The sequence below is a fragment of the Lolium rigidum genome, chromosome 1 (genome assembly GCF_022539505.1).
Source record: "Lolium rigidum isolate FL_2022 chromosome 1, APGP_CSIRO_Lrig_0.1, whole genome shotgun sequence".
NCBI lineage: Eukaryota > Viridiplantae > Streptophyta > Magnoliopsida > Poales > Poaceae > Lolium > Lolium rigidum.
In genome coordinates, this window is record NC_061508.1 from 68,576,462 (window position 1) to 68,595,245 (window position 18,784).

Sequence of the window (18,784 nt, forward strand, 5' to 3'; positions counted from 1 at the left end):
TTTATGGGATTTATAGACTTACACTCTTTCAATCTTGCAATACTAGCCAAGCAGGTATGGAGAATTATAGCTGAACCCAGCTCCCTTTGTGCCCAAGTTCCTTTCTTTTAGGGGTAAACATCACTTTTTATTACTCAATAACCAGATGTATAATAGAAGTATCAGGTGAGTTTAGGAGCCACACTTGGCGTTCATGATCTAAATAATTGAGGAACAAGCTAAACTATGCGCATGAGAATTAGAGCATCTCTTCTCATGGCTAAATCTGACTTCAGCAAATTTCATAGACCGTTGAGCAATCTCGTGCAGGATCGAGTAGTAGAATATTATGTGTTGGGAGATATCTTGAAAGCTGGACCCAAAAAAGGCTTATATTTTGGAACGGGGGCAATATTTAATACTACAATAAAGCTAGCTATGATGATTTTTTTTAAAAGAATGTGAAGTTGTTTTTTTGTACGTGTGTGCCTCTCCCCTGCCTCTCACTCAGGTTTCCCTTTCAGTTTCTACACTACATAGTCTACATACACGCAGCGCCAATGCAGAGCAGGGCACCATACAACACGCACGACTAGTTACTACTCACGCCGCCGTCGGGCTTTCTTTCTCCCAGCGCCAGGGAGGAAGAGGGGACAGCTCTGCCTCAGCTCCCCGCATTGGCGTCGAAAGCCTGGGCTTGGAGGGGACAATGGGCGCCGACATGCTGCTGTTTCTATTCCTGACGCTCGCTGCCGCGGCGGCGGCAGCGGGGCAGCGGCCGAGCGTGGTGACCGTTGGCGCGCTCTTCACGTATGAGTCAACCATTGGCCGCGCGGCACGGCTCGCCATCGAGCTTGCCGTCGACGACGTCAACGCGGACAACGTCGTGCTCGCCGGGACCAAACTGAATTTGATCAGCCACGACACCAATTGCAGCAGTTTTCTTGGAACCATCGAAGGTCAGCTGGCTCTTTACTTCTTCTCCCTGAGTTTTGTTACACTATTACTTGATTTTTCTTTCAGTTCATTGTCATCTCCATGTTGCGAGTACTTAAAATAGTGATTTCCGCATGAGTACGTGAATTTTTATTGGAGCTCGTCTTTGATAACTTCAGTTCCTGGCTAGTTTATTCCAATAACTCTGTACAAAGCGAGGCTGTGAATCTGTAACGGAGATAGTAGTTGCAAACGACAAAGAAATTATATTCTTTTTAAAAAGTAGAAATGGAAAATTGGTTTGTCATGATCAAAGAAAACTAATCTGAATGCTGTTAATTTCCCATTTCTGAAATAATTTATCCTTTTTGCACCTGAACCCACCCACTGCTTCTTTAGCATTAGCCTCATTTATCTTTATCCTTATTGAGATCTCAGTATAAGCCTGATTTGTAGTGGTGGCGACGAGGACACCACAATCTGTCCAGCATAAGTGGTCTCAGTGTGTAAATTATTAATTGCATCTGCAAACCTATATAAAAAAACAAGAGTATTGCAACTTGGTATAGAATGACAGAACTTGCACCTCGGAGTTGATTAGTACCTGGGCTTTCATTGGTCTTGGCCTTCTGGCACATATGTGAAGAAACATGGTCCTTCATTTCTTTATTTTTAGACATCAATCTTCATTTAATCATACTTTATTTAGTCTATTGTTGTTGTTGGTGTGTTTCTGTTAAGATTCACTTAGATCAGGTACCATAAATTTAAGGGAACTAATAGTTGACCAGCAAAGAAATAATTCAACTGCAGTGTAATATTAGTGCATTGATTTCTTAGTCCGAAATCTGATTTTGGTATGATTCCTTGATAGGATATGTCTTATTGCATTTTCTCCGAGGGACGATCCATTTCTTCATTTACCTTTTGTTTATGACAATGATTTCCTGGCTCGTGTTCCATGAGATGCCATCAATACTGCCTTGATTGGAAATGGAGAAACCAACTGCGCTTAAAGAAACCGATCCTGTAAACTTCTATGAGGATTGAGGATCGTGTGTCCTTTCTTATGAACTGTGCTAACCTGATTATTCCGGCAACGAACATTTATTAGATTGTAGTATACTCATTTTGCATTGGGGTTTGTTATGTTAGAAAATCCATAGTGGGGGCTTCATAGATACTATCATGTAATTTATGCATACAAAAAGTTGATGTGCCCCTGTAGTTAATGATGAGAGAGATCATAGTGGTATCACATATAGATACCGTGTCATATCATGAGAACTAGAAAAACTAATACCAAGTAGATCTTGTACACGATGTTGTATTGAAATTTTTCAAATCAAAAAATATATGATACTAGGACAAGATAATATCCATGATACTATTATTTGATATTACCCATGGATGTCATATAGTAGTATCATGCATATTATACTACTAGATGATACAATCTCTATAATGCATGGTATCATGTAGTAGTATCATAGTTTCACCAAATTTATTTATTTGTATAATATCAATGCAGAATAATGTACACGCTCTATTTGATATCAATTTTTCTAGATCTACTCGCTGTGATATATTAAATACCTATTTACGATGTCACCATGATCTTTTTAATCATGACTTGCAGTGACACATCTCCTTTTTACACGCATGGGTGCATTATATTAGTTATAGTAGGGGTAACATTGGTAGTAACATGCAGGAGCCTCCAATTAGTACATACTACCCCCATCCCAAATTTTAAGACTTTTTTTAAAAGTGTAAAGTTTGACCAAACTTGTAGAACAATCTATCAACGAATATAATATTTTGTAAATACCATATAAAAATATATTTCATTATCTATTTAATGATATTAATTTTGTATTTTGCATGTTAATAATTTTTGGTAAAATCTTAGTCAAAACTTACATAGTTTAACTTTCTAAAAATAATATAAGGCTTAAGCTTTGGGATGAAGGTAGTATAAGACACATCCTAATTGCTTTGAATAGTCTATGAACTCATTCTTAAACATTACGTTTTTGCAGCATTGGAACTAATGGAGAAAAAAGTGATTGCTGTCATTGGCCCACAATCATCTGGAATAAGCCATGTCATCTCGCATGTTGTTAATGAGCTGCATGTTCCACTTCTATCATTCGCAGCAACAGATTCAACTCTATCGGCATCGGAATATCCTTACTTTTTAAGGGGTACCATTAGTGACTACTTTCAAATGCACGCTGTAGCTAGCATTGTTGATTACTACCAATGGAAACAGGTAACTGCTATATTTGTTGATGATGATTATGGACGAAATGGGGTCTCGGTCCTCGGAGATGCACTTGCAGCAAAGCGGGCAAGAATTTCATATAAAGCAACCATTCCTCCAAATTCAGACGCAGACGTGATCACTGATATACTCTTTAGAGCAAACATGATGGAATCAAGGGTGTTTGTTGTGCATGTCAATCCTGATACAGGGATAAGACTATTTTCTATAGCTAAGAAGCTCCAGATGATGACTAGTGGCTATGTGTGGATAGTAACCGATTGGCTAGCTGCTGTCCTGGACTCCTCAAGGTCTAGCGATCTTAATGATATGAGTCATATCCAAGGGATAATATTTCTTCGTCACCACACTCCTGAGTCTGATGCCAAGACAAAGTTCATATCTAAATGGAATAATGTGGCTCGTAATAGGAGTATTGATTCTGCCTTGAATTCGTATGGTTTTTATGCATATGACTCAGTATGGATTGTTGCCCGCGCTATCGATCGATTTCTAAATAGCGGCCAGCAGATTAATTTCTCTACAGATCCAAGGTTGCACGATTCAAATGGAAGCACTTTGCGTCTATCAACTCTTAAGATATTTGATGGTGGTGAGCAGTTGCTACAGCAACTTCTGCTCACAAACATTACAGGCCTAACAGGTCAGGTTCGGTTTGACTCAGATCGCAACTTGGTACAACCAGCTTATGATATCCTTAACGTTGGTGGTTCCGGGTCCCGTTTGATTGGATATTGGAGTAATTACTCTGGCCTTTCTGTTACTTCTCCTGAAATTTTGTATCGGAAGCCACCAAATACGTCAACAAGTACCCAGCGGCTGTACAGTGTGGTGTGGCCAGGCGACACTACTACTAAGCCTAGGGGGTGGGTTTTTCCAAACAATGGCCAGCCTCTCCGAGTTGGTGTTCCAAATAAACCAAGTTTTAAGGAGTTGGTGTCAGGTGGCACTGGCCATGATAATGTGAGCGGTTACAACATTGATATATTCAACGCAGCAATTAAACTGCTTCCGTACCCAGTTTCTTGCGAATTCATATCAATTGGGGATGGCATAAGTAACCCTAACTATGACAACATTATTAGTAGGGTATCCACCAATGTATGTCCTCATTCTTTCCTCTGCTTGTTTGCTCATTTTGCTTCCAACTATCTGAATCTTTCTTTTTCTTCAGCACCTTGATGCAGCTGTAGGTGACTTCTCCATTGTGAGAAACAGGACGAAGATTGCAGAGTTCACACAACCTTATATCGAGGCGGGACTCGTGGTAGTAGCGCCAATCAGACGAGAAACTTCAAGTGCCTGGGCTTTCCTTAAACCTTTCACAGTAGAGATGTGGTGTGTAACAGGTGCTCTTTTTCTTTTTGTGGGAGTAGTTGTTTGGATTCTCGAACATCGAACTAATGTAGAGTTTCGAGGCTCACCACAACAACAAGTCGGAACAATATTTTGGTACGTTTCTTTTGCTACTCCAAATGTGTTTTATCATAAGTTACCACATCTGGCTTGAAATTTTTTTTTTGCGACTCTGTATGTTGGCTATTTCCCTAAATGATTATCTAGAAGCTAACTGATTCTTTATGCTTCTCTTTCAGGTTCAGTTTCTCAACAATGTTCTTTGCACACAGTAAGTTCCGTAGATGCATCACATGATATTATATTTAAATCTTCCAGTCCGTGGTGTTTTCCTATCTGAATGAAAATATCTTATTGCAAAAACTCACCTCAGGACAGGACACCGTAACAGCTCTTGGGCGTTTTGTGCTAATCATATGGCTGTTCGTCGTGCTGATCATCAATTCAAGTTACACTGCTAGCCTGACATCAATCCTCACAGTCCAGCAACTTGTAACTGGAATAACTGGGATTGACAATTTGATTGCAAGCGGTTTACCTATCGGATACCAGACTGGAAAATTCACCAGAAACTACCTGATCCAGGAGCTGAACATTCCTGAAACTCGGTTGGTATCATTGAGCACGGTACAGGAGTATGCTGATGCCCTTAATCGTGGACCAAAGAATGGAGGCGTTGCTGCAATTGTTGATGAGATGCCATACGTTAAGATCTTCCTTTCAACCCACTGCAACTTCAGAATAGTCGGCCAGGAGTTCACCAAGGAGGGATGGGGATTTGTATGTTTCTCACCCGTTTTGAATTCACTTTTGTGGGCGTCCTATAATGGAGACAACTAAATATTCTTATTTAATTTTACAGGCATTCCAGAGGGATTCTCCCCTTGCAACAGACTTATCGACCGCCATCCTTGAACTTTCAGAGAGTGGCCAGCTTCTGAGAATTCACGACAAGTGGTTCACAGACCCGAGTTGTAGCTCTGAGGACAGTGGGTTGGGAGCAGTCCGGCTGAGCCTCAGAAGCTTCTGGGGCCTCTTCATGGTGTGCGCTCTGATATGTTTCTTTGCTGTCATGATCTTCTTCGCGAGAGTGTGCTGGCAGTACAGCAAGTACTCCAACTCTGGAGCCGTTGAGCCAGTCGACGCTGCTGCTGTCACCACTGTTATTGTTGGTGAAATACAGCCGACGAAGCCAAAGCCGACGCGCCTTGCCAGCGTCAAAGAACTGATGCAGTTCGTCGACAAGAAGGAGGAGGAGATCAAGAAAATCATGACACGGAGATCGAGCATAATGGATACCAGGGAGGCTGGATCCTCAGACTCTTCAGCGAAGAAGGTTCTCGCAGATTTGAAGTCTTTCAGATGACAAAGCTACATGTTCTTCTTCCACAGCCAAGACAGCATCTGAAGTAGATGAGTTTTTTTCGATAAAGGGAATATATTAATATCAAGAAGATACCAATTACACCCAGCCTCTGCAACAACGCACCACCCTAATGGCACTACGGATGCACACAGCCAAAAACAAGAAAAGAAAACTAAGAAATAAAAGTCCACTACAGATATCTCAGGCACTAACAACAGCAATACATCCACCGCCAAGACAACACCTGAATTACAGACTAGTCCCCGCTCTCAAAACAAATGCCTCCACCAAGGTAGATGAGTTGTAGCAGCGGTGTACTTGTATCAGGATTCGGAAATCCATTTTCTTGTTTGCCTGGTCATTGGAATTATGTTTTTGCATGTGTGCAGCAAACATTTTTCCTAATTATTAAATATTCCGACGATCATTTTCTTAGCTGTCATGCACGCCTTGACAGCACAAAATGTCCTTGTAATTGCTTTTCCGAAGTGAGTACATAGATGGCTTCCTTTTTCTGCTACTTTGCTTATGCCATAGATATACATAACAGTTTCCACATATGTTCCTAAATAGAAGAAGTTCTAGCAGTTTAAATTGAACTGATAGGACATCTTATATTCAAGAAAAGAGCGAACACTGCATTATGAACTTTGCCATAATTGACATTTCTCAGTCACCGCAATATGTATCTGTTTTCTATTTTTTCTGAATCCTACCTGCAACAACGCCATACAGTCGGCGCGGCGAAGCCCGAATACCTGCGTAGTACGAATGTAAAGTTGATCCGATGGATCACAGCTTTTCACATGAGCACGTTTACATGGCAACAAATACAAGGCAAACAAAACCAATTAATCTCCGCACACACGATACCAGAGCTTTTCTTGCATACAGATATATATGTAACACACGTACAAAAGCAGTGGGCAAGCACTCTAAGCAAGTAGGTGTGTTCTTCCATTACATGGCCGGATACACCGAAACAACCACCCAAAACGTTCCAGAGAACTCGACAGGTTTATTACTCTGTTCCAGCGATCTTCTTCTTCAAGGACTCGATGTCGGTGGCCAGCTCTTTCCTGCTTTCCTGCAATCACCAAGAAAGTGCATGTAAGATATCAGTCGAATTGGCCAGCTGAAGTCAAAGGCACAGAGGCACGGGTGAGTCTGCTAGCATTGTTTGTTACCTTGAAGAGGAGGTAGCGGTAGACGAACCAGCCGGTGTAGCCGAGCCCAACGAGCTCCAGGAGCTTGGGGAGCTGCGCAGATGGAACACACAGCAGGCAGTTCAGGGTAGGAAGCGCAGAATCGTAAGACGTGAACAGTTTCGATAGTGGGCACGTACCAGCGGCACGGAGTTGATTGCGCCGACGACGACGGTGGTGAGCCAGAGCGCGACGACGGCGCCGCCGCTGTAGAGGAGGAAGGTGGGCTTGTCCTCAATCGCCTCCCACTGTGGTCACAAAGCAGAAGAGAACGGGTTAGGACGGGCACAATTGACACATTGTACAGCGACGCATATATACAGGTAGTCGGCACGAACCTTGCCCTTGAGGTCCTCGATGATCTCGTCGCCGCTCGCCGACGTGTCGTCGGAGGCGGCCTTCACGCGGAGCAGCGACGGCCTCGGCGCATCTGCAAGCTCGGCGAAGCAATCAGATACGTACTAGAAAGTTGGACGAACAAGCAGCTCTCTATCGTGTTCAGTCACCTTGGAGGCGGAGCGGCTGGAGGTTGCGCCGGGGCAGGAGCGCGGAGGAGGTGAAGCGGGTGGCGCCGGTGGTGGCCGGGAGCCGTGCTCCGCCGAGGAGCGCCACGGAGTACGCCGTGGCAGCCATTGCCTTATCGCTAGAGCTGTCTTCTGATCCCTTCTCGGCCTCTCGCTCTGCTTCTGTGCTAGCTAGCTACGTGACGGAAAGAACGCTGGAACGGTTGTTGTGTAGGCCGAGCTGGGACGCTCTGATTTCTCGTGGTCGTGTCGCTCGTGCGTGTTTGGGAGCGGCGACGTGGCAGGATGCCAGGCTCTGATTGGCCGCCTCCCTATCTTCAAATCCACATATTGCCTCCCATACCATGCATTTGTTTGGTTGGTGCTGAGCATGCAGGGTCGATCTGTGCTCTCTTACTCGGCTTCATATGTAAATTCTGCTACTGCAGCATTCCTACTAGGATATGCTGCTGTAAATTTTGCTATTGCAGCGTTCCTAGTTTATTATAGGATGTAGTATTTGCTTGAAGGCCATATAGTCAGCACCATTCTTCCGCACAATGTTTGGTAGTCTACAAGCAGTTCCTCAAGAAATCAAGTGTCGAATAAAATGAGAGTAAAGAGTGTACGAGACAGTTAGCATGCACAGAATGCACGCTAAAACATAAGAATACCGTGTCGACATATTTTAGTTGACACACAAGACAAGAATAATTATTCTTTGTTTTTCATTTCTTGTCCTGGATCGACATGTTTGTATACCTCACAATCTAACATCTGACACAGATCACCAACTCCACACCTAATTGCTCCGTATCAGCAGCATGGCTAGACTCTGCTGTATGAATCACAACACCGCCTGCTCGAGCAAAACCCCGCTTGCTTGGGCAGAACACCTTCTACGGCATGCAAGGATGTGGTTGGCTGGATAATTTCTCATTCTGAATCATGACTGGTATGGTCATCGCGCGGCAGTTCCTCACGGCCCGCGCACCCTGTTCTCAGTCATCATTCATCTCAAATCTTTCTACCAACTCAATAACTAACTCGCGTCAACCTAGTCGTCGCTATCTGAGAAATATATGTGTTTTGATGTGGTGGCTTTTTGTGCAGAATCATAATCTTGCTCCGATTCATCATCTTGCTCCGATTCATCTTCTTCCTCGGATTCATCTTCTTGCTCAGAATCATCTTGGGTCCGTTCCGTGAAGACGAATTCAGCAACAATGGGCAGATGATCACTGCCCATTTCCTGGCAAATTTTCAGCATGGCATCAAATGTTAGCAGTTAAATATGAATAGTGTGTCCGATCCATTTCAAAAAATATATAAACAGGAAAATTGCATCAAAAACTCAAACAATGACATCACCAAAGTTTAAGACATATAGTCCTCTTTTCACATAAATATTTTTTCTAATTAGTATGATGCATATGTAAAGAGGAAATACCCTGGTCGGAAGTCCCCTCGTTCTCCTCAAAGCACTCAATGGTAGTGTGTCCAAAACTCTGGAGCATTCAAGCCCACGAGTATACCTTCAAAAAAGAAACTCAGCCACAACTTATACGCATACAATAAGATACAGGCTCGTATTGAGAAGCATACCACAAATAATCAACAGTGCCAAGAAACTTCTTGTGAAATGAAGTTGCTAGAGGTTCACCATGATCACCTCTATTGCTTGAATTCCCCTAAAATAATCAACATTTTGCTTCAGATATATGTCAAGTAGTCAAAGAGTGCTTCCATTTTCACTACAAAATACTACCTTTAATATGGCATAAGAACTAGAGAGCTTCAATGGATGTCTAGCGACCATGCCATTTGAGTATCCTGTCGCATTTCTCACTTCTGCGGCACTCCATCTGTACTTGAGTAAAGGAAGGTAGTAACAAGTCTTAAACAAAGAGATGTGCTAGGTAACCTAAGATTTGAGATGAACGACTTTTGACCTAGAAAGCTCGTAGAAACCAAATTCAGAGTTATCAAGTCCTCCAGACAACTGCCTTCTATCATGCAAAGAAATGTCCAGCTGGTGACACAAAAAGTAACACATTGTAGTCAATTCTATAATAACCATAGTTCACTATCACTTTGGGGGTATCTAAAAAATATCTAATGCATTCTTTCACCTTCATTGTCGACAAGAACTTGTAGAGGGCACTCTGGTCGGAGGGAAAAATAAGAAAAAGTCGAACCAATGAAAGAAAAATGTCAGCACTAAATCACGGGATACCACATTCCTTAAAAAGATTTTAAAACTCATTAACAAGTTAATCTGCAGCCAATCTAAAGCACTATCACTAATGAGCAGTCATGTTTACATGTCGTTTCCACGAAGCAAACACTTTCTGGAAGTAATAATCTTCATCTGAGAAATTTAAGGTGAGATATGCATGGGAGAAATTAAAACATACATCAGGTGTGCAGTTAAAATCCCCAGCAAGCACAATAGGAATTCCATCCCATTTTTCAGCAAGAGCATTTGCCTTCTCCAGTAGCATGCGAATCTGGAGGAAGGAGAATTATGAGTGGACACTTATAACTGGGTAAAGTTGGAAGGGGTAAAAGAAACATCTGCCAAATTTGAAGTAGTAGACAGTCATTTCAAACTTTGCACTAGGTTCATATCAGGTAATGAGGATTATGCAGAACATCTTGTCATGACAAAAGAATTATAAATGATATGAGATACGCAGGAAACAAATGATGTTGACTTTAGCTGAACATATACCTGACCCAGTTTTATATCTCCACGCTTTGGACTAAACAAAACATGGATATTCCCGAGCACAAACTTTTGGCTTCCGCTAAGCTGAAAAGGAAACAGGTAAGGAAAAAACAAAATTAATAAAGCCATTCTACCAACATCCAAGACATTGACCACTTGACTGTAGATCGATAGACTGAATGAGAAGAAAAGATTATACAAATGATGTAACAGGGAAACAGTTTCGGAAATACAAGATTCAGCATAACATGTAGTTCGGCACCTACTTATATTTATACTATGTAAAGAAACTCATGAGGCAATGCTGAATCTGTAATAATACATGGTACATGTTGCTAGATAAGACATGCTGCTGGACAGAGCTATTTAACTCATTACGAAAAGATGAAATCGATATCGTATATAAGGAAGTTTCATCAAGGGTTGGACAGAAAAGCATTAAACAAAAAAAGAATCAAACAATGAAAAAGGTGTCCAGACTCCCTTCCTTCTCTATTTCCTGCTACTTCTACCCATCCTTTGGGTCTCAGGACCATAACAAATAGGGCAAGCATTGTGTTAAAAAAAAAAAAATAGGGCAAGCATTACTAGAAGAAGAACCCTGGCAATTATGTGCTAAGTCTAACCAGGATGAATGTGAAATTACTCCTTACTTAGTTAATTGACTGAACTAAGTGGTTCTTTGATGTAAATCCAAGTACCTCGAAAACTAGTATTTGAGCAACATTATTCCACAGATTGAATTCACTAAATTCAATACTATCTTCCTCAAGCAGACGTAACCTACATTTCAAAAGAAAGAAAAAGATGAAAATACACTCCGTACAAATGCGTGGAAATAACAAGGGAGGAGAAGGTGGAACATTAGCCTTACCGTCCTGATTTCCAAAAAGTAGCACATCCATCTTCCGCATCCCAAGTGCGCCGCTAAAGATGGCAAGAGACTTGCCTAAGGATTGAAACACGGTACTTTCAAAGAGAAGTGTTATAGAGCTATACCTTGAAGCTACATTTATACCCTCTTTTCTGCATGTCTTCAGAGATTCCCCGGAGTTTATCCACCTCCTGTTGGGCAAATCACAAAGTGTTACAGAGTAGACAGTGAAAGGATGGCGTCACAAATATGCAGGTTGAGTTCTTGCCTGGAGGCACACTAAATCAGAGTCCCACTGCCCAATTTCACGGAGAATAAGCCTTCTCCTTGAATCCCACCTCATTGCGTCCCATGGGACGTGCAAGTAAAGTTCCGGATGATTCCCCGCATGGGTATCCGCCAAGATGTTGTATGACATGATAGTGCATGCATCTACCAAAATAAAGCATGAGTACGAAAACTAACGGTGCTAGAATACCATCCATCTCAGCAACACAATTCCACACAATCCGGTACAACTTTGTAACAAGAAATATAATTCCAGATCAGAAACCTAAACTGATGGAACTTGGTAACAGAAGGAAACAAATATCACATCTTTGTGGAAAAATTGCAATAGCTGGGTAGAATTACTTTACTTTCACTAAATTCTATTTTAGCAAACTAGTTCCACTAACTAACTGGGTTACCTAGTTTATTGCTTTCCAGGCTAACAACACTAACAAGAAGTAATGCAAATCTGACAATGTTTACTCAACCTATACATGAACAAGGTAACCAACTATTCTCCTCAACAAACTATGTGGCTAACAGGATACCTCCGCCCGAGGTCGAGGCCTCGTCCGCGACGATCCACTGCCTGGAGGGCACCCGGGTCTGTGGCGCGCGGCCATGCCAGGCGGGGTTCTGCCAGCGGCGGCGGGGCTCGAACGGAGCGACGTAATCGGAGGACGCGCACCACACTGCTGCAGAGGGAGAGCGCCCGCGCTTCCTGGGGCGCGGGGCAGCGGGGCTAGCCGGCGGCGAGAGGCGCGCGCGCGAGGTGTTGTAGGCCATTGCGGCGAGGCTGTGGCGGTGGGCCGGCGTTGGGTGGGTCAGGTTGGAGAGAGGGGAACGGGATTAGACGGGTTCGGAACTCATTTTGGGGTTAGTGTATATATATATATTCATGGCCACAGGATCTGAATCGGACGGCTCAAATGCGCTGCCAAACTAGGTTGTTTTCTCATAAATTCAGTCCACGAAAATAGTAATTATATTATATATATATATATAATGAGATATATCTGCTGCTGCCTCTCCTCCTAACCCTAGCCACCTCACTTCCTCTGTCTCGGCCAGCAAGCGATGGATCCTCGCTGCTCCATCGGGAGGAGATGATGGGACGCTCGGCACTACATCCCTAATAGTGTTTTGGGGTGTCATGATGGCGTTATTCAGATGGAGGTGACAACGCTCTACTGAATAATGTTACCCTAACTTCAACCCTAACTTGGTGATGTGATTGGCAGCGTCGAGGAGTCAGTGGGTATGTGTCGTTTTGAGGCTTGTGCTCTGGCTTTGTGTGGTGTTGCTCTGATTGTTGGCATGTTGGTCTTTGTCGGTGGCATTTTTTCCTTGTATGCATGTTGTTCACATCTGCCTTAGCCCTCTTTTTGAACGATTGGATGGCAACCTGACAAAGTGTCGAGAACTGACAAATTTAGCGGAAGAAGATTTTGTTGGGGGTATTTCATGTATTTTTAGGTTTTTCGGTGTTATATATGTAAATATGCGGACAACTCTACTACATATGGATGTGTCCTTTGTAATTGTGCCCTTTGGTTAAATATTCCAAATAATATTCGTCAAAATAAATAAATATTTGAAAAGCTATAGAAAGTCTTAAAGCTTGTAAAAATTTGTGCATATATACCTCCGTGTACTTTAATGAACACAATTTTCTGGCATCGCACACATTTTTTTATTTCAAAATCATTTGTGATTACCTTCTACATCACATTTTTTAGTAAACCTGTGTGCAACCGAAATCAGCATAAAATCATTTAAATGGATGAACATAGATAGAAAGCCTGCAAATTCATAATATTTGTGTGTTATCCATAAAATATGGTTTAGTTTTTTTTTAGATTGGAATGGTACCATTTTGCACTATACTCCCTCTGTTTCAATCTATAATGCATATAGATTTTCTGCATTTGTTTCATAATATAAGAGTAGATCTGCGTTTATTTGTAAAGAACCCCTTCAACCGATCAGCTGAATAGCAGAAAATAAGGAAACCGATCTGATCCCGTGCATAAAATCTGGGAACTGATTTACGGTACAACCTCCTATAGGCATTATAGACTAAAAATAAGGGGGTTTTGTGTTAAAAAATGACTTGCGCTAATTACCGTGCAGAAAATCTATAGGCATTATAGATTGAAACGGAGGGAGTATTATTTATACGTCACTAAAAACCCATTTTTTGAACTTAGAAAATGGAAAATTATTTTTTTATACACACATTTGAAACTCACTGCAATGCTATTTGAAAGGGAAATATATACCTCCGTGCAAAAGTGGAGCCATTATGCTTAAAATCATTCTTGGTGCAACACATAATTTTTATTTCAAACACCTTTTGTCATTTGCACCTACATGAGACACCCATTCTTTGAGCAAAATTTTGGGCGTTGAAAATTGACATAATTTTTAAATGTGTGAGTGTGGATAGAAAGCTTAGAAATTCATAATATGTGGGTGTTATGCATACAAATAGTGTTAATTGAGTGACGTCATTTTGCACCATATTGTTTATGTTTGATCCACCAAAAAACCCATTTTTAACATTTAGAAAATGAAAATGATTTTTAACAAAAACTTGGAAACTCTCTTTGGCAATGTTGTAAGTTGCACGTGGAGTTACAACAAAGATTTACTACTTACACATTGGTTACAACTAAGAAAAATACAAAGCATGGTTAGATTGCTTCGTGATTTGTACTAATCATAAGTAACATGGGTTGCAACTTGCAAGTGACATTCGATGACACCTTGCTAAATATTAACTATATTGTCATCCAAATTCATACAAAGGCTACCTACTGATGAGAGAGCGAGACTTGTCATCGGGAGCGTAATTTTTTCCCTTCTCTTTGGAGGTATTTTTCCATGTTAAAACTCCTTAGTCCATGTTCTTTTGTAGATCTTTCTCTTGTGACATATAGGCACGTCCCTCGCTCGTATGTCAATCCACGTATGGCCTGATCTCGCCGATGTTGCACTTTTTGGTTGGCAGTAAGAAGGCATGGGCATTCGGCTAGTTGTGGTTGAATATCTTCAAATTTAGATAACATGAGACATTTTTTTTCAGTCACATTCTTCCTTTTGGGGGGACGGAGGGAGTACTAAGACTCCGTTTTGGATGGATTAAGTTAAGACATTTTCACTTGTTACGCACGGTTACACTACTAGTTGTACACTCATACTTAGCAGCAGCCAAGCCAGCCATGCGCCCATGCTATGCTACAAAGCTGGTTGAATCACCGGAGAACAAAGAATCGTCATGGCACTCAGCTGAATCCAGGAGTTAATCGGTACTAGTCAAAATGTCCTTGGGATACAACCATTCTGCCCATGAGCTGGTTGAACGCCGGCGACCCCATGCTAGTCAGTCATTCCCTCGGCCGCGCCAGCCATAGGGAGCTCAACGCCCGGAGCCGGGAGAAGTAGTCGCTGATGACGAGCAGCGCGCGCGCCGCCTGCCGGGTCGTCAGGATCCGGTGTAGCTGCTGCAGCGTCTGCTGCCTCAGCAGGTCGCCCTGCCGGCGCACACCAAGACGGTCGATCATCAGGCAACGAACGAACAATGCAAAGACTCATTTTCAGTACGGTGTTGTTGTACGCACCTGACGGAGGAAGTTCTCGAGCGTGCTCAGCTTCCCCATGGCGATGGCCATCTGGCCCATGTAGTTGGTCACGTTGTCGGCGCCGGTGGCAAGGGGCCCGACCCCTGCAGCGGCGGCCAGGGTCTCGGCTAGCCCCTGCTGCAGGGCCTCCATCCCCTGCGACAGCGCATCTTCGGCCTGCTGCGACGATTGTTGCAGACTGCAGATGCCCATCAGCTGCTGATCCGTCAGGGGCTCAAGCTGGCTCGCAAGAACCTGAACATTTGAATATCAGGAGTAAGGATAATGCTGACTTCAGACAAAATAATGTGCAGAGAAGTTTTCTGTGATTCATAATCCAGCTGCAAAGGTTACTGACTATAACAACAATACCTTGAGGAGTTCCGACGAGCGAAACCCCCCGAGCCACATGAAGAACCGCTCAGCGGGGCTCATCCACATGCCCGACATGACGTGGAACACGTCGGACTTGGTCGCGAAGCTCTTCAGCTTGAAGAGATCGTCGTAGTGCAGTATCACGGATTCGACAAGGATACGCAGTTCCTCGTCGCTCATGTTTGTGACCACGGCCACCCTGAGGTTGTTGATGTGGCGTTGGTGGTCGTCTAGCCATCGTGCGTACTCCAAATCGAATGCCAAGGCACCTGAAAGAACAGTAAATTCTTTTTCAGCAGAATGAAAACTAACAATTTGCACCAAACTACTTTGAAATCGACAATGTATTACTGCATGCTAGTTGAATGGTTTCAAACCAAAAGTGAACTGCCCTGCAACTGTTGGAAAAAGTTATGATATTGTGTAGATGCCATGATGTAATTAAAAAGTGAGCACTAGAAATATCATTACCCCCACTTGAGTGATCACCGGAGCTTCCACCCGCGATAAACATTCCCTGCACCACATACACGATCATCAGCCATTCAATCAATAACTACGCACCCCAAATCGGGGTTTGCAATTCGTACTGAAGCTGAAGAGTTTACCTGCTGCCTTGCCCTCTGAAGCTCTTGCTCCAGTTGCTCCAACTTGGATCGGCTGCTTTCCAACTGCTGAAGGTAAGCCTGCAGATAAGAAAAGCCGTGTCCCCATGTTTATGAAGATTAAAAAAACCCTCCAACTGGACATTTTATGAAGTTTACGATCAGCAATAAAATCACATCATATGGAAAACTACATTACTCCTGATGTTTTCAGTTTATCACAGATACTGTACTAATGAGAGGAAGATTCAGTATGAGATGATAGCTTTCTCCAAATAAAAAGAATATTATGATAGGTACAGCAAATTTAAAATCATAATGCAATTGGAGATCCCCACGTTGACCATACATACAAATAAGTGCAGAATCACCCTCTGCCTTGCTAATTGAACAGTAGTCAGCAGCTTGAAATATAATGCTTATGTGCAGTACTCCCCCTGTTTTACTCGGCATGTAAATGTAAAAATATATTGTTATTTAGAAAATAAAAATAATATAATTATATGGTATGCAATGTATTATCATATCATTTACATTTGATTATGAATATATTGATATATTATCTTGGACAGTTGGTCAAAGTCTCAAAGATTACAAATCTTGACTTTTATCAAACCTTCCATGCAGAGTAATACGTAACCGATGGAGTAGACAGTAAGGCAGACTAGTAAACACTGAGGTTTCCTTTGATTCATAGGATTTGTATAGGAATTGTGTAGGATTTAGATCTGGTGAGATTTTTTTTTCTACACTAGTTGTTTGGTTCATAGGAACATATCCTATAGAAAATAATCCTATAAAAAACTTGTAGTGCAAAAAATCTTATAGGAAAAAAAACATGAGGTCATGCCTCGTGGAAATTCCTTTCACACAATGAGAAAAAACTCATCTTCCTATAGAATTTAACTAGGCATGACATCCTAATCTTATGTTTTTTATTCCTATGATTTTCCTATCGTATGAATCAAATGTGCCCTGAATGAAGAAAAACTCACAGGATTCAATGGCATGCCCCCCATGACTACCAAAGAAGGGTTGCTACTTGTTTGGTTAAAATGTCACAGGCAAGTAGAGATGTCCATGTAATTGTTGTCTGATAAAAATGTCTAGTGGTAAACAAATCTATAGCTCAATCCATCCCCAACTCCCCATATTTTTCCCAAGAAAAAGAAAGCAAACAAATCGACCGCAAAATAACCACCTTCTTCTTGACCCGGCTCTTCCGGGCCGCCTCGCGGTTCTGCGCAAGCCTCCGAGACATCTGCAAATCACAGAGGAACGCACCGTGCTCAGCACATGTCAGGCATGATCATACGCACCAAATCCAGCCATAGTTTGGCACCTACACGATCAGGTTTCATGGCGCCGGTTTCTGCAATCACCTTTTGGTCCCCTCTTCTGTCCGAGGAATCCACGCAGCCCAACCTTGGCTGCCCAGCGCCGTCGCCGTCGCCGTCGCCGTCGCCACCACCCTGCCAACACGGGACAGCACGGAACTGCATTATACGACGAGTTAACCAAGAGTAAGAAAGCGGAGCAAGGACTGGCCGGGCACCAACCATCGAAGCGCGGTGGCGCATGTCGCCGCTGTCGTCGAGGTCCGTGGAGGTCTCGGTGAGCGGGCTGGTGACGACGACGCCGGACACGGAGTCGCCCCAGTTCTCGAGCTGCTGCTGCTGCTGCGCCGCACCTCTCGGCAGGAAGAACCGGCCGGCCTCCGTCGCCGCCAGCCCCGGCGCCGCCATGCCCAGCGTCGCCGCTACTCCATGCTGCTGCCCCGCATCGGCAAGGAGCGGCTGCGGGACGAAGGTGGCGAGCGTGACGTTGCTGGAGGACTTGGAGCTGGGGTTGGGGCCTTCACACCCCACACCAAACAAAAAACGCATCAGAGTGACGCGCGCGCGCAAAGATCCAAGGGAACAGAGTGAATAGTTCTCGGAATGCAGGAGTTACTGCGAGGGTGGTGGTGGTGGTGGTAGAGCTCGGGAGGGAACTGCGCGGCGCCATCTCCGATGCGGTGGTGGAATCCAGCCGTGCCACCACCAGCACCACCACGCTCCTCCGCCCTGCAGACGCACGAGGCAAAGGCGACAAAGGTTAGCGAGCTAGTCGAGCCGGTCCAGAGGAGAAGACAGGAGCTCGCTGCACTAGAGAGCAAGGGACAAGCCAGACACAGCTTGCCACTGGGAATAGTATAAGCTTGCGCTAGGAGACACCAGCAATCGCTTTCTCTACTACTGTAGTGTACTCGTGTGTGTTTACCTGAAGACGTGGAAAGGCCCAGGGTGACGATGCATTGGAGCTAGGAGACAGAGCCGCCGCCGGCGACGAGGACCACGGTGCCGTCACTCACCGCCGGCACAGCTTGAACCCGAAACAGAAGCTAGCACCGGGAGCGTGGCGTTCTGCACTTGCATTTGCCGCTTATAATGGCAGGACCAGGAGGAGGCCGTGCGAGCTAGAGTTCAAGGAAGAAGATAGGACCGGATTCAGGACAAGAAATGAAACGAGGTGATGATCAGGAGGAGAGCGTGTCAAATTGGTGCATGTCAGAAGGATTCAGATATCCGTCCCTCCATCAAAATATCCATCAAATATCAGGAATCAATCAATCAATCAATCAGTCAGTCAGTCGAGATGGCTTGGCAGGCTGAGCCATGGTGTAAGCTTTTGT

At 43.5% G+C, this 18,784-nt stretch overlaps 3 protein-coding genes and 1 pseudogene across 3 annotated transcripts; 1 reads left to right on the top strand and 3 right to left on the bottom strand.

Moving 5' to 3' along the window:
* Positions 1 to 688: 688 nt before the first annotated feature.
* On the top strand, positions 689 to 5,019 carry LOC124675204 (glutamate receptor 3.5-like). The gene is made up of 5 exons (XM_047211276.1): positions 689 to 938; positions 2,958 to 4,303; positions 4,377 to 4,654; positions 4,798 to 4,829; positions 4,937 to 5,019. Exons 1-5 carry the CDS (start codon positions 689 to 691, stop codon positions 5,017 to 5,019), a joined length of 1,989 nt encoding a protein of 662 aa, XP_047067232.1.
* Positions 5,020 to 6,775: 1,756 nt separating this feature from the next.
* Positions 6,776 to 7,844, bottom strand: LOC124690943 (protein CURVATURE THYLAKOID 1A, chloroplastic-like). The gene is made up of 5 exons (XM_047224546.1): positions 7,636 to 7,844; positions 7,468 to 7,559; positions 7,270 to 7,377; positions 7,112 to 7,183; positions 6,776 to 7,011 (listed from the first exon to the last, which is right to left on the bottom strand). The coding sequence occupies exons 1-5, from the start codon at positions 7,760 to 7,762 to the stop codon at positions 6,946 to 6,948; spliced, it is 465 nt and encodes a 154-aa protein (XP_047080502.1). The 5' UTR covers positions 7,763 to 7,844; the 3' UTR covers positions 6,776 to 6,945.
* A 495-nt stretch (positions 7,845 to 8,339) lies between these two features.
* Positions 8,340 to 12,293, bottom strand: LOC124691873 (carbon catabolite repressor protein 4 homolog 3-like). Its single transcript, XM_047225475.1, has 13 exons — positions 12,056 to 12,293; positions 11,506 to 11,669; positions 11,363 to 11,428; positions 11,238 to 11,290; positions 11,065 to 11,146; positions 10,367 to 10,447; positions 10,050 to 10,142; positions 9,765 to 9,797; positions 9,585 to 9,664; positions 9,401 to 9,497; positions 9,238 to 9,323; positions 9,083 to 9,167; positions 8,340 to 8,884 (listed from the first exon to the last, which is right to left on the bottom strand). Exons 1-13 carry the CDS (start codon positions 12,291 to 12,293, stop codon positions 8,690 to 8,692), a joined length of 1,353 nt encoding a protein of 450 aa, XP_047081431.1. The 3' UTR covers positions 8,340 to 8,689.
* Positions 12,294 to 14,896: 2,603 nt separating this feature from the next.
* On the bottom strand, positions 14,897 to 18,527 carry LOC124646774 (annotated as a pseudogene).
* Between the last annotated feature and the right edge of the window lie 257 nt (positions 18,528 to 18,784).

Bases quoted from the DNA above. Each gene is read 5' to 3' on its own strand.
- LOC124675204 (XM_047211276.1), top strand. From the start codon at position 689: ATGGGCGCCGACATGCTGCTGTTTCTATTCCTGACGCTCGCTGCCGCG. The intron at 4,304-4,376 runs GTATGTCCTCAT...CTTTTTCTTCAG, and splicing joins TTAGTAGGGTATCCACCAAT to CACCTTGATGCAGCTGTAGG. The intron at 4,830-4,936 runs GTAAGTTCCGTA...ACCTCAGGACAG, and splicing joins AACAATGTTCTTTGCACACA to GACACCGTAACAGCTCTTGG.
- LOC124690943 (XM_047224546.1), bottom strand. From the start codon at position 7,762: ATGGCTGCCACGGCGTACTCCGTGGCGCTCCTCGGCGGAGCACGGCTC. The intron at 7,378-7,467 runs GTTCGTGCCGAC...TTGTGACCACAG, and splicing joins TCGAGGACCTCAAGGGCAAG to TGGGAGGCGATTGAGGACAA. The intron at 7,012-7,111 runs GTAACAAACAAT...TGGTGATTGCAG, and splicing joins ACCGCTACCTCCTCTTCAAG to GAAAGCAGGAAAGAGCTGGC.
- LOC124691873 (XM_047225475.1), bottom strand. From the start codon at position 12,293: ATGGCCTACAACACCTCGCGCGCGCGCCTCTCGCCGCCGGCTAGCCCC. The intron at 11,429-11,505 runs GCAAGAACTCAA...TTTGCCCAACAG, and splicing joins CTGATTTAGTGTGCCTCCAG to GAGGTGGATAAACTCCGGGG. The intron at 9,798-10,049 runs GTATGTTTTAAT...CCCTCCGACCAG, and splicing joins ATTTTAACTGCACACCTGAT to AGTGCCCTCTACAAGTTCTT.